The sequence below is a fragment of the Salmo trutta genome, chromosome 20 (genome assembly GCF_901001165.1).
Source record: "Salmo trutta chromosome 20, fSalTru1.1, whole genome shotgun sequence".
NCBI lineage: Eukaryota > Metazoa > Chordata > Actinopteri > Salmoniformes > Salmonidae > Salmo > Salmo trutta.
The window spans coordinates 48554896-48580648 of record NC_042976.1 but is presented as its reverse complement, the minus strand read 5'-3'; the positions used below and the strand labels follow the sequence as shown (position 1 = coordinate 48580648).

The following is a 25753-nucleotide window of genomic DNA, read 5'->3' as shown; positions in this document are numbered from 1 at the left end:
AGCATTTCACGGTAAAGTCTACATTTGTTGTATTCGGAGCATGTGACAAATAAAGTTTGATTTGACTTGAAATCAATCCCTGAATCTGCTAGAGCAGGGATCGGCACTTTTTATTATTTCACAATATACAACGCACAAGGCAGGATCCCGTTACAAATACTAGCCGACCTGACGACACTAACATACAATACAACTATTTACATACTGTCCGGAGTCAATTATTTGAGTGCACAATGACATTTACAGAAAGGAAGTAGAGTTTACAATACAAAGGGATCGACACCTTTGATGGGGGCGGGGCCACAAAAAAAAAATCAGAAGTCATCATGAGGGGCCGCAGTGCCTCGTGGGTATGCATTCCCACATCCATACCCACACATGCTGTCAGAGATGGCCCGATCCTTTTGGGGGCCATAAGTGAAATTTTGTTGGGGGTGCCCACCCCCACCTTGTGGGCAAAACTTTTTAAGAGGCCCCCCCGACAGGGATTTTTGGGTTAATTCTACACATTTTACCATGGGGCGTAGAGAAATATTTGCAGTTTTTTTAATTATATCTGAGTAAGAGTGATGAACAAAATCAATGAGGCCCCCCGGTCGGTAATTCGACCATGATTACTAGACATTTTGATTAATGGCCGCTAGACTAACTTACCAATCTAAAAAAGAAAATAAGAATGTTGACATGGGCTAATTGAGTGACTGACAAGAGAAACTGCACTGTGTATTCTACCTCTCAACAGTAAATTGAGACCAGGACTGAGTTCGCAAATTTAACATTAAGAATCTATTGAAAACTGAACCCACGGGCCACCAGCTGCCCATCCCTGTGCTGGTGTGTCAAAACCACGCTCTTCTGCTGTGCTTGGATCTAAGGATTTCAGGCATGCGCTTTGTCAACTGCTGCGATGTAGCGTTCAGCCAGAAGATAATGGACAGTCGGATGAGCGAATGAAATGGTGGGCGGGACATCCCAAATTAAAGTGGTGAAAAGAGATTTGTTGACATGCCAGTCGGGGAACTAGGAAACTCTGAAATGTCCGACTTGCTAAATTGGTTGAACGCAGCACTTGTATAGCTACAACAAATAAGCAAGTCGGAAAACCCAAGTTTCCTTGTTCTGACTAGCACATGAACGTGGCAATACTCCAGACTCCGTGAGAACTAGGGCTATTGCTGAATGGTAGTCATTTTGATCTACGGCATCCACAGATCGATTTAAAAGCTAAAATTACAGGTACCAGAACTTTGCTAGCCCCCTCTTCAGGGGCCTTAACATCCAAGAGGTTAATTAAATGTAGCGATATAACACTCGTCACTCAAATTCAAACATTGGTTGAACAGATCTTTTCCATTAATTTGAGGTAGATCATGCATATTTCCCTTAATACTATCTATTCATCAGATATTGTAGAATATGACTGAAGAGCACTTCTGAGGCTATATAACAATCTTATAAACATTGGTTTGGAGTGTACTATTCCTTTAAGTCTCATTAATGTAAGTGATCATGTACTATAACACTGATGTATTCTATAAATTGTTAAGTTACTTTTTTTTTTAACTACCTGAAGGGAAATTACACTAAAAACTCTCCAGTCATGACCAGACCACAATGTTTTTCTAAAAATGTTCAACCACTCACCTTGTCACCAGAAAAGTAACTTGTCACAATAATACTATAAGTGAAACAAAAAATAACCGTAAGAGAATAATCATTATTAGGAATATTAAACATTATATGGCATGCACCTGTGCGAGGTAATGTTTATCTTATTTCAAAGCATACATTTGGTTTCAAGCATCTGAGGCAGAAAATGACTCCAAGGACACAATTCTTACAGTCTAATCACCAGCTGTACCTCCACACTTCCGCTTTCATTTTGATCAACTTTTACCACCCAGGATTTAGTTCATACATACACAAAAAACACAAAAAACACATGCACACTCACTTTTAGGAGCACATCTCATAACATACCAAAGACATATTACAAAAATATGGTGCTGTTGTCCTCTGTCATCAAAGTGTCTGATGCACTGTACATTTATTCAATCAACAATTTGTCTAGGAAATATTTTATACATTTCAAAATATAAAGCTCACATACCCAACAACTGAGTAAGCACTCTCACTGTATTACATTGCTTATTTTTATATGAGCCAGTTTCCAGACACAGATTAAGCCTAGTCGTGAACAAAAATGCATGCTCAATGGAGTCTTCATTTAAAGTGCTTTTTGGTAAAGGAATAGGCTTTATCTGGGTCTGGGAAACCAGCCCTATTTTGGAATATCAAAGAGTAGATAACTATTTTTTAAATTGTTAATTAATATCCAGAATAGCCTAAAGCTATTTTTATTTTGAGGAACGTGACAGTGCCTATCAGTTAGTGCAGGGAAAATTCTCACAGGCCAAAGCCTTCCCTGTCTGTGGTCAGTGGTGATTTGTGAAACATAGGATATGAGGCCATGTGTGTTTAGTCTCTTGCAATGTGTGGTTACAAAATAAGTTTCAAAACAGACAACTGGGATAAAATAAGTAAAGTACTAATTGTCATCATACTGCATCTTTCTCACAACATTAATTAACCATAATCAATGGGCCAAAATAACTGTCATATGGACTGGTCTCTTAATTACATTTGTCTAGATCTCTGAATGAGCTTCTGTTATTGTGGCTAGAAGCAAACATACTTAAGGGTTAACACATTTTTATATATCTGCTTATAAATTACTTGAACAACATATGTAGGCCTTCTGAAGGCTTCGTCTAGTTCAGACTATTGCAAAAACTGCACTGAAACAATTTGGAGGTCAGTCCAACTGGACTTGGGAAATAAATAAGATTGCAAAGCATGGATTCTAAACTTTGATCATAACAATCTAATTGAAGGGTACAATATGGCACAGAGGACTACCAAAAAAGCACTACTTGTTTGTTTTTTTAGCAGCAGCCTAAATGATCCCAGTAAGGCACGTGTCAAACTCATTCCACACAGGGCCGAGTGTCTGCGGTTTTTGCTCTTGCCTTGATCAATTAAGGTCGCTGATTAGTAAGACACTCCTCTCACCTGGTTGACTAGGTCTTAACAAAAACCAGCAGATTCTTGGCCTTTCATGGAATGAGTTTCCTGCACAAGGCATGCCAAGAACTTGAGTGGATGGACACTGGAGGGCACTGTATAATGTTAGTATATAAATAAACACCACATGAGATCTTTAAAATGTCTCTCTACTTGAGGGCAGTTGGGTGATCCCTGGAGCTTATTCAATAGGTTTCAACATTTTAAGTGTTTCAGATAGATGACATATAGGGACAGTTTCCTGGACACAGATTAAGCCTAGTCCTGGACTAAAATACTTTCAATGGAGAATCTCCGTTGAGTATAATTTTTTGGTCCTGGACTATGTTTAACCTGTCTAGGAAACCGTCCCACAGAGTAGACATGCAACAAGCCTCAGGACTATTGATTAAAGTTAAGGATATTAGCCTTATGGCTAGTTTTGACACATCAGAAACACTGTTCTCCCGTCTGTCGTTCATTGGAAATGCGTTCATGTGATAAAACAGATTAAATGTATTACTCATCAGTCTTGATTAAAGTTGTTTGACAGAATGAGGAACATAGCTAGAGTTAAATGTGACAATATTATTTATTGCACTCATTAACTACTTCACTATCTGTATCTCAGAGATGAAACAGAAATCAAAATGGCAGTAAAATATATTTCGGTGAAACTCTTAAGTGTTCCCACCTAACAAATGTATTGTTCATAACTGGACAGCAAATAAACTAGTCCTCGTGAAAACTGTAGCCATTCTCAACTAAATCTAATCGACCTACCGTTGAAAATCAAACTATCACCTTTCCTTTCAGTCACTTTTGATATGTTTTAGTTGAGAAGGGAGTAGTGATCCTTCCAAGGGGGTTTGTTAGTTAATTCTGTCCAAAAAGTTGTTTCACCTACGTAAGGCTTTCCCCATCAGCAGTAATCAGTTCCTTAATCAAATTAGTGATGCTTTCACTTTGACTTAAAGAGAAGAAAGTGCATCTAGTGGTCAAGTAGGGTGTATAGTTTCAGCCAACAAGATGGGCAAGGGAGGCACAGGGAGGGTTGTCAATAACATTAGCACAAAATTGGCAATTATGGGGGTGGAAGGGGGTAAACATACTTTATGTCCAGAGCTTTGCAAGTCCTGCTACTATGTTCATGTTTAGGTCACAATTATTCAGTGAGGTGCTTTTTGCAATTGATGGCATAACCAACAAACATTAGCTCAACTAGAGAAAGACAACATTGACTAGGTTAACCAGTATAAGCTGCAGATCAGAAACTAGTCTTTTTCAGTGATAATGTTGCGAATGCCAGGTCTGGCTTGTTCAAAAGGTAGATGGAAGGGAGAGAGTGAGGAAGGGGGGGTTAAGAGGCCAGGGGAAATATTTCCCTAATGCCAGTTTCATCTCTTGGCACGCCGGGGGTCCCTGCCATTGCTAATAGTGACCGAAGGCTTGGGGGCACTGGGAGGTCCCACAGCGGACATTGGAGGAACTGCGCTGCCAGGGGAACGGCCGTTAGTCCGCCCCACACCCCCAAAGACAGGGTCACGAGGAGTGGAGGGAGAACTGTTGTTGACAAATGGTATCATGGCACCGTTTCCTGTGGGAAGAGAAGGGATGGGCAAAAATGCTAAGAACAGCAGTCATGACCAACGGTGTGTATCACATAGGAGGGGGAAACATGTGTCAGAGTTAATTTATCAAATATAGCAGACTACCGCTTTCTTAATCCTTTGAATAGACATGGCATAGAGATGAGCATCATAACTTGACATGAAAGCAGCAGGCCAGAAAGGCCGCCTGCCATGGACCAAACATACAAAATGCATGAGTCCACTATGCTTAGGTAACAGTAGCACCAATTGAATAAAGATGTGAGACAGCCATTCAGAAACCCAAACTAACACTTCCAGTTAAACATGGACATAGACTATATTGAGGAATTAGACTGGAGCAGTGTAAACGTGTTCTCTGGAGTGATGAATCACGCTTCACCATCTGGCAATCCACGATGAATCTGGGTTTGGCGGATGTCAGGAGAATGCTAACTGCCCGAATGCATAGTGCCAACTGCAAAGTCTGCTGGATGAGGAATAATGGTCTGGGGCTGTTTTTTTTTTTAATGGTTCGGGCTAGACGCCTTAGTTTCAGTGAAGAGAAATGTTAATGCTACAGCATACAATGACATTCCAGATGATTCTGTTCTTCCAACTTTGTGGCAACAGTTTAGGGAAGGCCCTTTCCTATTTCAGCGTGACATTGCCCCTGTGCATAAATTGAGGTCCATACAGAAATGGTTTGTCGAGATGTGTGTGGAAGAACTTGACTGGCCTGCACAGAGCCCTGACCTCAACCCCATGGAACAGCTTTGGGATTAATTGGAATGCCAACTGAGCCAGGCCTAATTGCCCAACATCAGGGCTCGACCTCACTAACGCTCGTGGCTGAATGGAAGCAAGTCCCCGCAGCAATGTTCCAACATCTAGCGGAAAAACTTCCCAGAAGAGTGGAGGCTGTTATAGTAGCATAGGGGGTAACCAACTCTATATTAATGCCCATGATTTTGGAATGAGATGGTCGATGAGCAGATGTCCACATACTTTGTCATATAGTACGCACATGCAACTGCCAAAGCATTGGAAACACTATAGTAAATGAGGGATACAAAGTAGGTTGAAATCAGGTGCTTCCACACAGGTGTGGTTCAAGTTATTTAAGCAATTAACATCCCATCATGCTTAAGGCCTGCGGGAGGATATTATTTTCCAGAGTCTGACTCCAGCAGATAACTTCACACAGACATTGTGAGGCATAAGAAATGAGGCAAGATATCAAATGGTGCCAGAGAGGATGGTGCATTACCGCCACCAACAGCACAGGTGATGAAATTACATTTAGAATTAGAAGCTAGGTCAGGGGTAGGCATCCCTGCTCCTGGAGTGCCAATGATAATGCAAGATTTTGTTCCAACTAGGCACCACACCTGACCAACTGAGCTAATTGTTCAGGTCAGTGATTGCCTAAATTCAACCCACCTGATTTTCTAGGTTGGTTAAAATCTAAAACTAAGTACCAGGGTTGCCTACCCCTGAAAGTCGTACTTGCGAGCAGCGAGTGTCCAGCGTTGTACTAGCTAGCTGCACAAGCAACAGTGGTTAACATAACACCCTGGACCAGAGCTAGTGTGCGTAACACACCAATGCCTAGGAACAAAGTTAATGGCCGTGTTGGAGAGCATTAAAATCGTGATGCATCAAGGGTAAATTGTGACCTACTGAACTAGAAGTAGTTATTTAGGATGGAAGGTGATTTGTAGAGCAGACAGTCGACTGACTCAGTCGATAACAAAAAGTGTACAGGTTGCGCACGCACATAGCATTTGAAATGCAAAAATACCATCCGAGACGCAAGTAAATGAGTATTTGAAGTTAGCAGACCACAAGGAGTCTGTGTGCATAATCTGCAGCTGGATAAGCTAACATATGGAATCGTTTTAAGATGGTCATGCCAAGAAGCATTAAGCTTAAACATTTTTATTGACTTTAGCGTTTCTGCTATTAGCCCATAGAAATGCTTTGAATAACAGATTCACTACATGGAACAGATTTTTTATTTTTTTTTAACTTGGGGGGCACTAAGTTTGTTCTGAAGTGTTTGTCCAAAATCTGAGAAATAAAAGACCAGGAAACCATTTTTTTTTTTTTTTTTACACACACATGTATTTAACCCCTTATTCTAGGCACTAAACTATTTCCACCTTCAGACAAGTCCCGTGACACTTGTGGGGGTCGTAGAGCAGCACCATCATGTTTCAGAGAGTCTCATCTTTCCACAGAGGGGTCAATAGTTTGTAGGCCAAACCGTTCTGATGCTTTAGACGTTTGTGAGAAGACAGATTTTTGGGATGTTTTATGGTCTGACAAACACAGCTCTAGCTCTGCCACCTTCCACCGCAGATACAGAAGGGCAATATTAACAGATGCAGTTGATTGAGACAGCCCATGCAAAAAAACATCTCTAGCCTAGACAGATGGGGATGTTTTTATTATGTTAATTATATTTCCACAGGGCCACAGAAATTGTAGGAGAAAGGTTAAGACAGGGTTGGTTCCCTATATTTTGGCAGTTACTCGTAGGTGGCATAATTTGGCACTAGCAAAAAGAAGTTCAAAATCAAGTATGACCATGTACATTGACATGCCTGACCGATTAAGGCACTGCATGTAGATCAGAGAGGATTTGATGAGTATAAGCAACACAAAACGCATAAACTCAGCAAAAAAAGAAACATCCTCACTGTCAACTGTTTATTTTCAGCAAACTTGACGTGTTAATATTTGTATGAACATAAGATTCAGACATAGTGAACGAGTTCCACAGACATGTGACTAACAGAAATGGAATAATGTGTCCCTGAACAAAGGGGGGGGGGTCAAAAACAAAAGTAAGTCAGTATCTGGTGTGGCCATCAGCTGCATTAAGTACTGCAGTGCATCTTCTCCTCACAGAATGCACCAGATTTGCAAGTTCTTGCTGTGAGATGTTACCCCACTCTTCCACCAAGGCACATGCAAGTTCCCGGACATTTCTGGGGGGAATGGCCCTAGCCCTCACCCTCTGATTCAACGGGTCCCAGACGTGCTCAATGGGATTGAGATCCGGGCTCTTCGCTGGCCATGGCAGAACACTGACATTCATGTCTTGCAGAAAATCACGCACAGAACGAGCAGTATGGCTGGTGGCATTGTCATGCTGGTACCCTGCAGAAAGGGTACAACATGTGGGAGGAGGATGTCTTCCCTGTAACACACAGTGTTGAGATTCGCTGCAATGACAAGCTCAGTCCGATGCTGTGACACACTGCCCCAGACCATGAAGGACCCTCCACCTCAATCCCACTCCAGAGTACAGGCCTCGGTGTAACGCTCATTCCTTTGACGATAAACGCAAATCCGACCATCACCCCTGGTGAGACAAAACCGCGACTTGTCAGTGAAGAGCACTTTTTGCCAGTCCTGTCTGGTCCAGCGACGGTGGGTTTGTGTAAGGCAGGTCCACACCAGACAACAGGCCTACAAGCCCTCAGTCCAGCCTATCGCGGACAGACTGAGCACCGATGGAGGGATTGTGCGTTCCTGGTGTAACTCGGGCAGTTGTTGCCATCCTGTGCCTGTTACGCAGGTGTGATGTTCGGATGTACCAATCCTGTGCAGGTGTTGTTAAACAGGGCGGCAGCGTAGCCTAGTGGTTAGAGCGTTGGACTAGTAACCGAAAGGTTGCAAGTTCGAATCCCAGAGCTGACAAGGTACAAATCTGTCGTTCTGCCCCTGAACAAGGCAGTTAACCCACTGTTCCTAGGCCGTCATTGAAAATAAGAATTTGTTCTTAACTGACTTGCCTAGTTAAATAAAGGTAAAATAAAAACATGGTCTGCCACTGCGAGGATGATCAGCTGTCCGTCCTGTCTCCCTGTAGCGCCGTCTTAGGCGTCTCACAGTATGGACATTGCAATTTATTGTCCTGTCCACATCTTGCAGCATGCCGAAGGCACGTTGACACAGATGAGCAGGGACCCTGGGCATCTTTCATTCAATGTTTTTCAGAGTCAGTAGAAAGGCCTATTTAGTGTCCTAAACGTTCATAACTGTGACCTTATTTGTAAAATTCCAAATAACTTCACAGATCTTCATTTGTGAACGGTTTAAACACTTTTTCCAATGCTTGTTCAATGAACCATAAACAATTAATGAACATGCACCTGTAGAACGGTCGTTAAGACACTAACAGCTTACCGTCTGTAAGCTGTTAGTGTCTTAACGACCGTTCTACAGGTGCATGTTCATTAATTGTTTATGGTTCATTGAACAAGCATTGGAAAAAGTGTTTAAACCGTTCACAAATGAAGATCTGTGAAGTTATTTGGAATTTTACAAATCATCTTTGAAAGACGGGTCCTGAAAAAGAGATGCTTCTTTTTTTGCTGAGTATAGAACTAATCTAGTTAATCTTTTTTACATTCATTTTATGGAATGAATACATGTTTCTGAACAATCCATCAGGCTTCTTTGTTGACAATATACCAGAGAACAGTGCCCCCACCTTCACCTGCTCACGTGGTGGGCCGTCACCCAGTTTACTCTGTACACACAAAGGCAGCAAAAACATGTGAAAGTGTGACAATTTAAAGCAACCCCTATCCCTCAACATTTTCTGGACGAAGCAGAATGCATCCCCACAAACAGAGAAAATAGAGCAGCGTAACATTTATCACCTCGTAGGTCATCGATTCCGCTGCGCCGTGCAAAGCGGAGTAGAAACGCCCATTCTCCAGTTGTCAAAGCAGGTTCTACTTTAAATAGCACAACACGAATGCTTCTGCCACAGTTGTGTGTACAAAGGGTCTATCAAACAGAACTAATACCTCACCCCCTGATAAGTTAGGTGGACTTTTTGGAGTTTTTGCCATATTGCTTATACCCATCAAATACTTTCAGAGCTACACTGGGGGTAGGGGCTAGATGTTTCTGGACTGGGCCTGGACCTCAACTAGCCTGGAAATCTAAACTGATTTCAGTTGTTATACGCCAATATGAACAAATTAGTGAATTTAAACAGTGTGATTCATTGTGGATTTTCTGACTAGATCAAGTGCCCCACCACCCCAATTATCACTTACCTGACTGAGCAGGTGTACCTGAATTCTGATTAGGCGGAGAATTCCCCCTCTGATCCGATTTGCCCTGCAAGGGGAGATGGTGAGGGCATTAGAAAACACTTTTTAAAAAGTCCATTAAGCATCACCTCACACCATTCAATATTTTGGGATTAACTAACCCACTAACCTCATTAAGACTCTGTAAAAACTAAAAACACTTTACACATGTAGAGTCTAAGACACAGATGGGCAATTCCTGTTCTCTGAAACTTGAATTAGAATTTTGTTTGTGCTTTCAAATGAACATTGATTTAGGTGTGTAAACTGAGCATTTCCTTTTCTAGAGAGTGTCTGCCGTTGATGTTGTTCTTGGTACAGTGCCTTTAGAAAGTATTCACACCTGTTTACTTTTTCCACATTTTGCGGTGTTACAAAGTGGGATTACATTTTTATTTTATTTTTTAAAAATTTTTTTGGGGGGGTAGATCAGCTTTAATATTGCAGCTTCCACCAATGTAAATTGTCTGCATTATTTCCAATCCCCCATTTTGTTTTGTAAATACACATTGCAGTCGGAAAGTATTCAGACTCCTTGAAGTTTTCCACATTTTGTTAAGCTACAGCCTTATTCTAAAATGTATTAAATTGTTTATATCCCCTAATCAATCTACACACAATACCCCATAATGACAAAGCAAAAATGTGTGCAAATTTTAAATAAAACAGAAATCACATTTACATAAGTATTCAGACCCATTACTCAGTACTTTATTGAAGCACCTAAGGCAGCAATTACAGCCTCAAGTCTTCTTGGGTATGACGCTACATGCTTGGCACACCTGTATTTGGGGAGTTCCTCCCATTCTTCTCTGCAGATCCTCTCAAGCTCTGTCAGGTTGGAAGGGGAGCGGCGCTGCACCCTGCTATTTTCCAGTTTCTCCAGAGATGTTCAATTGGGTTCAAGTCCGGGCCTCTCAAGGACATTCAGAGACTTGTCCCGAAGTCACTCCTGCATTGTCTTGGCTGTGTACTTAGGGTCGTTGTCCTGTTCGAAGGTGAACCTTCTCCCCAGTCTGAGGTCCTGAGCGCACTGGAGCAGGTATTCATCAAGGATCTCTGTATTTTGCTTCGTTCATCTTTCCCTCGATCCTGATTAGTCTCCCAGTCCACGAAAAACATCCCCACAGCATGATGCTGCCACCACCATGCTTCACCTTTTACTGGAGAGTGGCTTCCATCTGGCCACTAACATAAAAGGCAGGATTGGTGGAGTGCTGCAGAGATGGTTGATTTTCTGGAAGGTTCTCCCATCTCCACAGAGGAACTCTGGAGCGCTGTCTGACCATCAGATTCATGGTCACCTCCCTGACCAAGGTCCTTCTCCCCCAATTGCTCAGTTAGGCCAGGTGGCCAGCTCTAGGAAGAGTCCTGGTGGTTCCAAACTCCTTCCATTTAAGAATGGAGGCCACTGTGTTCTTGGGGATCGTCACTGGTGCAGAATATTTTTGGTACACCAAATCTATGCTTCGACAATACTGTCTCGGAGCTCTACGGACAACTCCTTTGACCTCATGGCTCGGTTTTTACTTTAACATGCACTGTCAACTGTGGGACCTTATATAGACATGCGTGTGCCTTTCCAAATCAGGTCGAATCAACTGAATTTCCCCACAGGTGGACTCCAATCATCAAGGGTAATCAATGGAAACTGGATGCACCTGAGCTCAATTTCTAATCTCATCGCAAAGGGTCTTTATACTTATGTAAATAAGGTATGTTTTTTATTTAATACATTTGCAAATAAAACTGTTTTTGCTTTGTCATTATGGGGTAGTGTGTAGAATGAGGGGAAAAAACTATTTAATCAATTTTAGAATAAAGCTGTAACCTACCAAAATGTTTAAAAAGTCAAGGGGTACTTTCCAAATGCACTGCATGTATAATTTTTTTTTTATTTGTTCCATCTTTGAAATGCAAGAGAAAGACCACAATATAATATTGCAGTTTCGGTGCAATTTAGATTTTGGCCACTAGATGGCAGCAGTGTGCAAAGTTTCAGATTGATCCAGTGAAGCATTGCAATACTGGACAATATTTTGTATCAAGTCTGCCCAAATGTGCCAAATTGGTCAATTGATACATTTAAGTACATAACTATAGATAACATACAAAAGTGATATGGTAACACAAAATTAAACTTTACACACTCCCAGGAATGTCATACATGATGGATCCTTAGCTTACACAATAACTTTCACACATATAGATAGCCAGGCGGGGTGGGTGTGGAGCCAGAGACAGCAGGGGTTCAAACTGTAGAACCCAGTTCCCACATTTGAATATAAAAAAAATTGATCAAACCAAACTACGCTACATGTTATCTCTGGGATCCTCAGGATGACAAATCAGAGCAAGATTACAGAATGTAAGAACATTATTTACCTTCAGAGGTGAATGTATCAAACCAGTTGCCGTGAAAAGTTTGTTTCACTCTCAAACAATAACATGGTATTCTTTCACTGTAATAGCTACTGTAAATTGGACAGTGCAGTTAGATTAAGAAGAATTGAAGCTTTCTGCCCATATGAGACATGTCTATGTCCTGAAAAGTTTGCTGTTACTTACAACAGTCATGCTAATCACATTAGCACACGTTAGCTCAACTGTCCCGGTATACGGACACCGATCCCGTGGAGGTTAATCATTTCTGCCCTCCGAATTCATCATATAAATAGGCCTGTTTAATTTTATCTAGCTTGCTGTTCCAAGAAAAATTTTATCTTTTTTGCTCATATAATTAAAAAAAAAAAAAATTAAAATAGGTTGCTAGGTGTAGGCAAGGCCATAAAGCAAATAGATCAACTGGGATATGACTCAAGAGTTATTCAGGGTGATTTTAACATAGGCATTTTCCTTTCCATGGTAGCAAGATCTTATCAATTTTTGCTAACTTTATTATAATGTATTTTAGTGAGATGATTTCCCGAAAAATATATTCACATCACGGTCAGACCCTTTTATTGGTAAACTACACAGTAATGTAAAAGTTGTTTTTTTTGTGATCCAATACGTAATATAGTACAGTATATAGGCATGAATGATCAGCTCCTGAAGGTAATTGCAGAATGGCGCCAAGTTCTGTACCCACTCTTCAATGTGAATAAATTAAAAGGGAAACAAAATACAACAATTGATAAAGTAAAAAAACTACAGTATATAAAAAGTATCTCTCTCATCTATGTGGCTGTGGATTATAATTATTTATTTTAAAACAAGCGTGGATCATTATTTGGACCATATAAATAAATTAGCCAAATCTGATCATGATCCAATAACACATTTAAAATAATCCATCTACTTTGCGGATCCGTTTGGACAATTTGCACATTTGGATCAAAATTGTTCATTAATATCGTCACCCCTTTGAGTTTCTTTGCCTATGGGAGAATAATTTCTCACCGCCCAGCACCCAATTCTGTTCATCATAATATACGTTTGTAAACTTACTGTTAAAAAGTGCCATAATGATTGAGTGTTCATATAGCTGTACCATGATATTTGCATTGTTACTATGTAAACATCCAATTGTCCTCCACTATTCCACCCGCTAAAACCTCCCCCCATCCCAAGTTGGGTTGTCATCCAAGTGAACACAGAACAGAAGCAGATCAACCGCCAAAAGCATTTCCATTTCCATCTTAATTTCCACAATTAACAAATAATGTAGGCAGTTTATGCAAAGGATTGTTACCTATAACCAGGATGGCCATCACAAAATGTAAATTTTTGGCAAGCAATTATTTTCTAAAATTGTGATTCATCCTATATCGTCCCCAACATCATTACTCCATAGCAACAGATGTGGGTTAAACACACACCCTTCCCCCACAAACACAACAAGCTCAGATGTTGTACAGTTGTGCCATCCAAGTCAAGAAAGGACTTGATGTACAAACACATACAGTTGTAGCTGTTTGAAAAGGCATGCAACATTGAGCAACAATGGGAAGATTTGATTAACCAATGTCAAGTTTGAGATCAGGTACACCCCCTTCCCCTGAAACACACACAGGTGCCCCGTTGTGACCATTTTCCCAAGCATCTCTGTGCAGTCAGACCTTCGATTATTATGTGCCACCAGGGCCACAATAATTTGCCCCCTCTTATTGCCTGAGTGTGAACCCCCTCCCCATGGGTTACTGCAGCTAGTGTTACCAGTACTGACACTACCTGGGTGGGGGCACCCCACCAGCTAGGTACAAGGTTCTCATTAGCGACTGAGAAAATCGTTGAATATTATGCTCACCCATCCAGAGGCTTTGAAGGACCAACTGCCAGGCAGGCTCAGAATCTTGAGGGGGCGGTGCTGCTTTAGTGGGTGTCTGACTGCATTTATATCTTTCCATCTTGGCTGGGTATAGGCTACTTGCAGTAGGCCTATAAAACAGATAAGGACTTCTCTTTAGAGTATGGGTCGCTCAGGTGGGTGTCTAGGGTATAGAGTTGGGGACCGTTCCACCATGATAGGACAATAAATAAACTACTTATAATTTAAAAAAAGGTATATCCCATATCTGCACAAAATTGAAAGCTCTCAACTCCTGCTCATAGAAACATGGGCTCTGACATTTGCAACCATTTCTTTTTTACTCCACTTTTCCCAAACAAAAATACACACGCCACCTTACACCCGCACAAACTGTGCTTTCTGTCCTCTGATTTATTCCTGTTGTTGATTCCTACCTAATTTCAGGCTTGAGTACTTGTGTTCCAGTTCCTTATATTTTAAGATTTATTTTTTCAATAATTATCCTTTCTTCTAGTGCCGTCTTATCTATTTTAAATACTATAAATAGAAAGTTGAATACTAATTATTTTACAACATTCCCCATCTTGAATGGTATAGTGTAGCTTATGTCTTTATCAATTGTTGCATTTTATTGTTTTCCCCCGTAAAAAAATATTACAATCCCTACCATGGATAGTATTGGGTGATCCATTATTCGACGACTCCGGGAATTTTGTAATATTTAGAATAGCCATGGAATAGTCCTGGTGTCTCGGCACAATTCGTTATCAATATACAGTTTATCGACTACGAGAGCTACACATTTCCCTTTCAATCTATTCACCATGAAGAGTGGGAACAGACCTTTGCACTGTTCTGCAATTTCCTTCGGGAACTGGACCATTCCTGCCAGAAAGTCTTTTACCCAGGCTTTTAAACCATTGTTTTATCTTTAAGGAATGCAAAAATTTGCCAATGATTGGGCGCTCTTATCTCAAAGTTTGATTTTGTCAACAGTATCACCTGAGATCTGTAGTGCTGTAAGAAATAATTTCACAAGACTTTCAGGATCTTCAACATATTTCTTTGATGCCATTAAGTACCAGATTCTCTCAGAAACGTGTTCTCCTTTTGAGTTACTTAAAGTCTGTTTCAATCGTATAGACTTTCTGGGTAAGTCTCTTAGAGCTTTGCACACCAGGATTGTACAAAATTAGCACATTTTAATAATTCTTCACGCTCTTTCAGGTTGGTTGTTGATCATTGCTAGACAGCCATTTTAACGTCTTGCCATAGATTTTCAAGCCGATTTAAGTCAAAACTAACTAGGCCACTCAGGAACATTCAATGTCGTCTTGGTAAGCAACTCCAATGTATATTTTGCCTTGTGCTTTAGGTTCTTGTCCTGCTGAAAGGTGAATGTCTCCCAGGGTGTTGGAAAGCAGATAGGTGCTACTCGTTTCTTTTTATCATAAAGAACTCCCTAGTCTTCGCCGATGACAAGAAAACCCATAACATGATGCAGCCAACACGCTTGAAAATATGGAAAGTGGTACTGTGTTGTGTTGGAATTGCCTCAAAACATAATGCTTTCTATTCAGGACAAAGTTCATTTCTTTGCCACATTTTTTGCAGTTTTATTTCAGTGCCTTACTGCAAACAGGATCCATGTTTTGGAATATTTGTATTATGTACAGGCTTCCTTGTTTTCACTGTCAATTAAGTTAATATTGTGGAGTAACTACAATGTTGTTGATCCTAGTTTTGTCCTATCACAGAAATCAAACTCTGCAACTATTTGAAAGTCACCATTGGACTCATTGATATCCCTGAGTGGTGTTCTTCCACTCTGGCAACTGAGTTAGTAAGGACGCCTGTATCTTTGTAGTGACTGGGTATATTGATACATCATCCAAAGTGTAACTAATGACTTCACCATGCTCAAAGGGATATTCAATGTCTGCTTTTCTTATAATAATAATAATAATAATAAATATATTTGTTTTTACACATCCACCAATAGGTGCCTTTCTTTGTAAAACCTCGCTGGTCTATGTGGTTGAATCTGTGCTTGAAATTCACTGCTCGACTGAGGGACATTACAGATCATTAAGTGAGGAGTACAGAGATTAGGTAGTCATTCAAAAATAATGTTAAACACTAATTGGATGCAATTTATGTCCATGCAACTTATGTGACTTGTTAAGAAATGTTTTACTTATTGACTAAAGACATTTCAGCTTTTCGTTTTTAATTAACCAACCCTCTTGAGCAATCTGGAGGTGGACTACCGTTAGCCTGGTCACAGAGCTGTTTGTGCTGGATAGCCAACATGTTTGGCAATAACAATGCCCATAGGAGTTGGCAAGACAGAACAAATAGATCTGAGACCAGGGTAGGGTAGAGGTACTTACAGTCTTGTTCTGCTGGTTGTTCTGGGCTAGCAGATCTGGGTTGGGTTCACTGAAGTTAGGCACTTCGGAATACACCATGCAAAACCTATGGGAGGGAATACATTTAGTGAATGTTAGGAACATTAACCCTGTATGTTAATACTGCATGCATGTCATTGATATTTAAAAGTAACCCAGCACATTCAAGTAATGTTGCATGCATCAACTTGTACCGAAAAGCATTAAAACAATGTAATGTAGCCAGCTTGAAACTATACTGAAGAAATAAACGCAACATGCAACAATTTCAACGATATTACTGAGTAACAGCTTATATAAGAAACAGTCAATTTAAATAAATTCATTATGCATCAATCTATGGACTTCACATGACTGGGCAGAGGAGCAGCCATGGGTGGGCATAGGCCTAACCACTGGGGAGCCAGGCCCAACAAAGGGCTTCATTACAGACAGAAATACTCCTCAGTTTCATCAGCTGTCCAGTCTCATAACAAACCCGCAGGTGAAGAAGCCAGATGTGGAGGTCCTGGGCTTGCGTGGTAACACGTGGTCTGTGGTGTGAGGCCAGTTGGATGTACTGCCAGATCCTCTAAAACCACGTTGGAGGCAGCTTATGTTAGAGAAATGAACATTCAAGTCTCTGGCAACAGCTCTGGTGGACATTCCTGCAGTCATCATGCCAATTGCACACTCCCTCAACTTGAGACATATGTGGCATGTGTGACAAAACTGCACATTTTATAGTGGCCTTTTATTGTCCCCAGCACAAGGTGCACCTGTGTAATGATCATGCAGTTTACTCAGCTTTTTGATATACCACACCTGTCAGGTGGATAGATTATCATGGCAAAGGAGAAATGCTCACTAACAGGGATGTAAACTCATTTGTGCACAAAATTGGAGAGAAATAAGATTTTTGTGCGTATGGAAAACTGGGATTCTTATTTCAGCTCATGAAACATGGGACCAACACTTTACATGTTGCGTTTATATTTTTGTTCAGTATACATGACACCTATATTTCAAAGCAGGTTTGGGCGATGTCAACCTTTGTCCTATCATGATCATGTACCCATAAAACATTGATATACGATGCTATCGCCCCGATTGGCCACCCAAAAAAGTATTATTTTTTTCCAACAAAAAAAATACTCCTAAAACTTAGGGTGGGCTATAGCGTGAAACCTAATGCAACTGGACGAATCATGATGTGGTTGAAAGCATGGGCAGTGCAGGCAATGGCACATCTTTTCTAATGTTCCCTGCTAGTGGAGGAGCAGAACAGTTGTGTGTCTGTGTGGCTTGCACATGATGGAGCAGTGACTGATGATGAACGGGCTGTCTTACCGTAGTGAGCTAGGTTTTAGGCCTACATCATGGCCTGGATAGAAGCAGTCTACAGTCTTCAGAACTGGATAATAATTGCTTTATTTGCCTCAAAATAGAAAAATAAATATTGTTTATTCGATCTCTCAAAGCAGTGCTTGAGAATAGCCTATGCCTAGGCTTAGGTTACAGACTTTCATTCTTGTTATTTTTGAAAGCCACAACGACTTTAGGAGAACACTTTGATAGGCTAGAATACTTGGAAAATAAGCTAATGTTCATAACTTAAACTGGTCTTAAAGCTTTTATGATAGGCCTAATTGGAGGATAGGTAATTGTCCAATTTGGTTTTCAACCCTGCATGGAGGAATTTTCTCACCCCGCATGGATAATTTCATAATAACAGTTAAACTTAAATAAAATGGTCATTAGCTTTTTCTATAGGCTATTGATATTGTTTGTGCTCATGTTATTAATCTTACCTTAAGGCTTTCAAATAATTCTGTTACATTTAATGTTTGATCGGGAGAAAGCCATGCATAAAACGATGAAGCGTAGCCTTCAGTCATATTCATAGCCTATCGAATGGAGAGAGAATGGAACATAGGCTATTTTTTTTTTTTTTAACAGATAGTTAAAGAGTGTGTTATAAAACTGGACATTTTGCGCTGATTTGGTGGAATTCTGTTCTTTCAGGACTACATTCCTCTTACATTCTGTAGGCTATACAACATTTATTGAAATGGGCTAGAGCATATTGGAATAGGCAGACTCAGAATGTCACTTGTGTGCTGCCCTGCAAGACAAAAATGTACTGTGTGGCGCCACTCAAATACACTAAACCATCTTGTCAAATCATGATGTCGTCAACGTCGACCATGGCTGTCAATCATTGTCGATAAACGTTGCTATCGTACTATCGCCAAACCTATTTCAAAGCAATATAACCTTCTGTATTCTTAAACTAAATGCGATTCCTGTTGCTCAACTATTGTAGAAAGATGTAAGAACAGATATGTTTTGTTTGATAGAACAAGACATGTTTACAATACAATAGTGGAAGGGCAGTGGGGTTGCACATTAGTACTTTTCACGCAACATTTTTGAAAAACAAGCACTCTTATTGGACAAGTTCAGATACTTTTTTTTCTTTCATCAAATTTCAGGCCTGTTGAATGCTACCCAAACCATGATATCAGTGTTGTTATGTTCTGTTTTTCTTGGTATGAGACTCCTACACTACCACTTTTTCAACATGAGTCATCAACCACAGAGTTTTTTGGGAGGGGAAACAGTCTCACTTTGTGTTCTCTGCTTTTATGCATCATTAAATCATAAAGAGTGCGGCAAGTGGCCAGTTGAATTCTCGTGAAATACAGGAAGTTCCTGGTGGTATAAATAGACTGTACTCACTCTCCAATCTTCTGCAGGTCTCCACCTCTTCCAGTGTACAGGGTCAGGCAGCCCTTCCACATGGAGGCGTAGCTGCAGAGATGGAGGAAAGTCAAGATAGTGTATCTAGCTAACAAAGTACTGGGGTTGGGATCAGTTCCATTTCTACTAATTTCAGAAAAATGAATTATATTCCAGAGGGGAAAACAGCTCATGGGTTTTCATGAGTATTGTTTTTTGACTAACACATTTTGCTATACTTCTATTCACTTTTCTAAGATTCTTGTCATAACAGAATCAATGGTAAGCCTGTGCAGGTGCTCAGGGGAGTGTATGCTCCATATACTAACTGCTCATATCAGTCAAGGCCTCTACCTGTCATGCAGTGTTTCTCATCTCCAATCCTCATGTCCTGCCAAGGTTGCATTTCTGTTCTAGTCAGTAAAAGCACACCTGATTCAACATATCAAATGGCTTAATGAGTAGTTAAATGGGATGTTATTGTGCTTGGCTAGAACAAAATGTACAACCATGGGGGTAGCCAATGCCAGAGATGAGAATCATTGCAGTAAGCCCAATGGGTTTGGGTCAATACCCTCTGGTCAGCCGGATAATGTCCCCAGGCTGAATGAGGCTGCCCAGCTCGTCCCAGACAGAGATGGCGATGCTTCCGCTCTTGTCCGCTACCTTGCAGGAACGCACCTCATGGCCATCCTTCGTCTTGGTTACCCGTCCTAACATATAATAAAAGAATAAGAGCAAGTGAAGTTTTCCCTTTAGAAATGCAATTCAATAAACATAGCTCTTCTACATAGTCTTTGTGATGGGTGACCAAGTCCTCATGGCTGTAATATCTGTCAGAACATGACCAAAGCAAAAACAAACATAAATAAAGGTAATTGTATGTTATTACTCGCTGAGGCATTTGTTTTAATATTTTTTTAATACTCACGATTACATGTTTGCACTAAGTTGCACAATCGACTCAATTGTTCCTCTGGCCCTTTAAGAAAACGGTAACGAATCTAGGTTGACATGACACGAGAAACACGACATTGTTATCTCCACCAACTTACCTATTTCCAAAACAATGAATACGATATTTAAATTTTTCGATCCAGGCTTCACGTCTTTTATCAAGAACAGACCTTCGTTTATGGCGTTCGACATCTTTAGGATGCAGTTGGGAAAGTGACACGCTAGTAAGCTGTCTAGGAAGCTATGCAATCGGTAGCAGCATTCGGTCGGTAGCTAGCAGCAAACTAGCCAGCTAACGTTAGTTTTCAACATAAAGGGATTGTCATAACTTGCAAGCGGTCTATACAAAGTTACTTGAAAAAGTTTTTTTTGCCACAACCTAAAACAAAGGAGATGTGGGGTTCCCGATTTATAAAGCTAGCCTCCAAAAGGATAACAAGCTAACGTTACTTTTGCTTTTCAATGGATGGACTACTGTAGCTGCTTTACTCCATTTTCTACCAAGCTATTCTCTTAAGGTTACTGTACTTCCTGCTAGAACAATCTTAGTTAAACGTTAAAAAAAAATCACTACATAAAGCTAGCCAACTACATTAAACGATATTGCTGTGCTAAGTATTAATCTAAAACACCAGTTTATGGTGAATAAAAAAATATGAACGCCAAAAATGTTTAAACGCCTGACAATTCAGTTCTCTTTCATCTGGTGCTAACTAGCTACAGCAGTAACGTTAGCCTGAATATTCTCACAATGGTGAGTTTACGCAAGACTTGTGCTTTACTTGAACTAGCTAGCTACTTACATAGCGAACAAGACTGATGTTGGCTCAATTATAAATTATAGCTAACGTTAACACAAATTTCTAGTCTGATGGAGGAAGTAGCGCTAGCTAACGTTAGCTGTCCAACTTCAGCTTTGTTACAACACAAACTCGTACGTGTCTATGTTGCTAATACATGGCCGCTATATATAATTATTTGATAAACGTAAATTCAAGTGTTGCTAGTAATTAGACTTGAATTATGGCTAAAGAAAATTCTCGGCGAGTTTAAATCTAGACAACTGTGGCACGCTTCCCCCCTGCTCTTCAAACAATGCCCCCAAACTACGTCAACGTGTTTCACCGGTTGAATAAATACACCCGACCATTCCATTTCACTGGCAAGAAAGGGGTGCACGGGAGGGTATTTTTTCTTCCGTTTCAAAACCATAAATAATCACTGACTATACCCCCTCTCCCGATTTATTTTAAACCCTTTGTCTAATTTCTTCTAAATCACAAAACTGACGAATTATTAGCTTTGGCTGATCTAGCAGTGCATAATTTGGTGCATAGCAATACCATATTGACTTTTGCAATACGCTATCTTTAAAGATGTATCCAGACGGCCACGCGACAAAAGATCACTTGTGAGGTTATATTTACAGTGCTAGTCACATTGTAGCACATTGTACAGTAGTGTTATCAAGTGTGCTGTGCACTTATGCTATAATGTTAAATTATATCTATATTAAATATACAATGTAGCTCATATCATTTTTTTCTTGGTTATGACACTGTTGTGTATGTTCGGTATGCCAAATGAAGTCATTTACTCTGTTAAATATATATTTTCGATTTGGGTAAACTACGTCTCAAAATGAAATAAATTAGCAACAGTCAAATCTCTACAAAAAAAATCGTCACGAACAGGATTCGAACCTGTGCGGGGAAACCCCATTGGATTTCGAGTCCAACGCCTTAACCTCTCGGCCACCGTGACTTGATAAAAAGAATAAGAGAGATAGGGCTATATAAGGTTAGTTGTAAACTTTTTGGTATAACATTCTATGTACGTCGTACACTTTATGTGATAACGTTCTACGATCTCGAAGCAGGTGAGTTTAATAACAAAACCATTTTGATGTTTTCTTTCGTATTTTTGCACAACTATTAGTTGCTTTCGTATTATTGCATAGCAGCAGAATGTGCTTACCTAACCCGAAGACTCGACTTTGAATTAAATTGAATTCTACCTCGGGCAAAAATTTGCGTTTTGATAAGGGAAGTTTCCTCTGACGACCTCTACAAGCCAGAATGTTTCTGAAAATGATATACTTTTTGCACGTAGGAATGTGAGAATATATCCACAGGAAAGTATATTTATACTTAACATAAATATAAACGCTACGTGCAACAATTTCAAAAATTTGGCAGTGTTACAGTTCATATAAGGAAATCCGTCAATTGAAATAAATTCATTGGGCCCTAATCTATGGATTTCACATGACTGGGCAGGGGCGCAGCCATGGGTGGGCCTGGGCCCACCCACTTGGAAGACTGGCCCAACCCACTGGGGAGCAAGGCCAAGCCAATCAGAATTAGTTTTTCCCAACAAAAGGGCTTCATTACAGACATAAATACTCCTATGTTTCATCAGCTGTCTGGGTGGCTGGTCTCAGACAATCCCGCAGGTGAAGAAGCTAGATGTGGAGGTCGTGGGCTGGTATGGTTACACGTGGTCTGCGGTTGTGAGACCGGTTGGATGTACTGCCAAATTCTCTAAAACAATGTTGGAGGTGGCTTATGGTAGAGAAATGAACAACAACAAGTCTCTGGCAACAGCTCAGGTGCACATTCCTGCAGTCAGCATGGCAATTGTACGCTCCCTCAAAACATGAGACATCTGTGGCATTGTGTTGTTTGACAAAACTGCACATTTTAGAGTGGTCTTTTATTGCCCCCAGCACAAGGTGCACCTGTGTAATGATCATGCTGTTTAATCAGCTTCTTGATATACTACCACACTTGTCAGATGGATGGATTATCTTGAGCACTAACAGGGATTTAAACAAATTTGTGCACACAAATAGAGAGAAATAAGCTTTTTGTGCATATGGAAAAATTCAAGGATCTTTTATTTCAGCTCATGAAACCTGGGACCAGCACTTTACATGTTGCATTTATATTTTGTAAGGTGTACATCAACTTTTCAAAGCGCTGGTAGTGCGTTCAGATTTTTACCATACCAGCTGCTGTCTGTCCAATTAAAATATGCTAACCTTAAAGCCATACCACAAAGCAATCCGCTTTTTTCTTTAAACATAGAGTCCACATGAAACTTGAGTTTGTTTGATGTTTTATTTCATTAGTAAGCTAAACTTTCCATAGTCACCTACCTTTTGTGAAATTCTGCAAGACACAAATAGAGGTAGTTTTATAAAGAAAACAAAACACTAGGGGGAGACAAAGACCAACTACTCTTGTATCTTCCAACTGATGTCTTCCAATGACTGGTTGGCATGCATGGAACAAACATGAGATGTGAAGTTTGATCTTTCTGAATGAGATAATCAATCTAATTTTCTTAATAATGAATGTCATAGCATAAATATGTTTTTTAGTATGTATGCAATGTTAAATGGATAGTTTGGGATTTTGGCAATGAAGCCCTTTATCTGCTTCCCCAGAGTTAGATTAACTTGTGGATAAAATGATGTATCTACGTCCAGGGGCGTCATGCACCTCAAAAATCTGAGGGGGCACAAAGTACGTGAGGATTGCTGGGGAGTTGTCTGGAGTGGTGCTAGGTCCCCCATCCTAAAGATGGAGAATTTAGCATTTTAAAAAAAACCTGAAACAGCATTTTCCTGCAGTCTAGAGCCATAATCATTATACTGAATTCTTTTGTTTTTTACCTCCTTTTTCTTCCCAATTTCATGATTATGATCTTGTCTCATCGTTGCAACTCCACAATGGGCTCGGGAGAGGTGAAGGTCGAGTAAAGCGTCCTCCGAAACATGTACCACCAAGCCTCACTTCTTAACACCCGCTTGCTTAAAACCTCTCTAGGGGGTGTGGGACGGTAGCGTCCCACCTGGCCAACATCCAGTGAAATTGCAGAGCGCCAAATTCAAAAACAGAAATACTCATTATAAAAATTAATAAAAGTCTTATACATTGGTTTAAAGATGAACTTCTTGTTAATCCAACCACGGTGTCAGATTTCAAAAAGGCTTTATGGCGAAAGCATACCATGCGATTATCTGAGAACAGCTCCCAGCAGACAAATCATTACAAACACTTACCAGCCAAGTAGAGGAGTTACACAAGTCAGAAATAGCGATAAAATTAATCACTTACCTTTGATGATCTTCATATGATTGCACTTACAAGACTCCCATTTACTCAATAAATGTTCATTTTATTCGATAAAGTCCCTCTTTATATCAAAAACCTCTGTTTTGTTTGTGTGTTTTGTTCAGTAATCCAAAGGCTCAAAGGCAGTCACAACAGGCAGACGAAAAATCCGAAAAGTATCAGTAAAGTTCGTTGAAACATGTCAAATGATGTTTATAATGAATCCTCAGGTTGTTTTTAGTCATAATAATCAATAATATTTCAACAGGACAAAAGCTTTGTCAATATAAAAGGAAAACAAGAAAGGCGCGCTCTCGGTCATGCGCATGAAAAACCTCTGGGACACTGAATGGTCCACTCATTCAAAGTGGTCTTACTCCCTAATTTTTCAGAATACAAGCCTGAAACAATTTCTAAAGACTGTTGACATCTAGTGGAAGCCATAGGAACTGCAATTTGAGACCTAAGTCAATGGAATCTGTATAGGCAGTCAATGGAAAACTATAAACATAAAAGATGGATTTTTCTCAAGTTTTTGCCTGCCAAATCAGTTCTGTTATACTCACAGACATTATTTTAACAGTTTTGGAAACTTTAGAGTGTTTTCTATCCATATCTACCAATTATATGCATATCCTAGCTTCTGGCCCTGAGTAACAGGCAGTTTACTTTGGGCACGCTTTTCATCCGGATGTCAAAATACTGCCCTAGAGAATTTACCCCAGCTGCACCAATGTGTCAGAGGAAACACCGTTCAACTGATGACCATAGTCAGCCTGCAGGCACCCGGCCCACCACAAGGAGTTGCTAGAGGGCGATGAGCCTTGCTGCCCTCGCGTAACAGGTAGTCAGCCTGCCAAGCAGGCTCCTCGTGGAGTGCAATGTAAGGCAGGTGGTTAGAGCGTTGGACTAGTAACCGAAGGTTGCAAAAACGAATCCCCCCTGAACAAGACAGTTAACCCCCGTTCCTAGGCCGTCATTGAAAATAAGAATGTGTTCTTAATCTGACTTGCCTAGTTAAATAAAGGTGTAAAAAAACAAACAAAAAAATTTACAAATCGGTGGCCAAAAATACCAATTACCGATTGTTATGAAAACTTGAAATCGGCCCTAATTAATCAGCCATTCCGATTAATCGGTCGACCTCTAGTATTTAATTACAATGACCATAAGCCATTGTGTGCCGGTGTGTTTCTTTTACGCCTGCTACTACGTTAGGTTAGTGTCGGGCAGACATGGAGAGAAAAGACAGAAGAATGCGCTATCGAAAGGGATAGAAAGCAGTTGCTTCACGAGGTATCTGTACCTGAAAATACATGATCTAAGTGATTGATAGTTGGTATTTAGCAGTCATAAAAGTATGCCTTATTTACTTAATCACTAAAATAGTGATTTTGTCAGACAGCATAAGCAGCAGCTCTATATAGATGAGATGATGAAATAATAAATGCAATATACCCAACAACTGAAATATTTTATTGAAGTAATGTGAATAAATTATGTTTAATAAGTGGTACTC

The 25753-nt window shown here is 40.2% G+C and overlaps 1 protein-coding gene and 1 non-coding gene across 3 annotated transcripts; both read right to left on the bottom strand.

The window, feature by feature from the left end:
* Positions 1 to 1736: 1736 nt before the first annotated feature.
* nabp1a (nucleic acid binding protein 1a) lies at positions 1737 to 21236 on the bottom strand. 2 transcript variants are annotated; one of them, XM_029703564.1, is made up of 7 exons: positions 20212 to 21236; positions 20088 to 20138; positions 19731 to 19869; positions 19157 to 19228; positions 16418 to 16502; positions 9737 to 9800; positions 1737 to 4660 (listed from the first exon to the last, which is right to left on the bottom strand). In XM_029703564.1, exons 1-7 carry the CDS (start codon positions 20303 to 20305, stop codon positions 4461 to 4463), a joined length of 705 nt encoding a protein of 234 aa, XP_029559424.1. In that variant the 5' UTR covers positions 20306 to 21236; the 3' UTR covers positions 1737 to 4460. The 2 variants fall into 2 exon arrangements, with proteins under 2 accessions (XP_029559424.1, XP_029559425.1); XM_029703565.1 differs by lacking the exon at positions 20088 to 20138.
* A 559-nt stretch (positions 21237 to 21795) lies between these two features.
* Positions 21796 to 21877, bottom strand: trnas-cga (transfer RNA serine (anticodon CGA)). The gene has a single exon. It is a non-coding gene; the product is annotated as a tRNA-Ser (tRNA).
* Positions 21878 to 25753: the final 3876 nt, after the last annotated feature.

Coding starts and splice junctions, on each gene's coding strand:
- nabp1a (XM_029703564.1), bottom strand. CDS start 20,305: ATGTCGAACGCCATAAACGAAGGTCTGTTCTTGATAAAAGACGTGAAG. Junction 19,870..20,087: donor CTTAGTGCAAACATGTAATC/GTGAGTATTAAA, acceptor ATTATATGTTAG/GACGGGTAACCAAGACGAAG. Junction 16,503..19,156: donor GACCTGCAGAAGATTGGAGA/GTGAGTACAGTC, acceptor TCCCTCCCATAG/GTTTTGCATGGTGTATTCCG.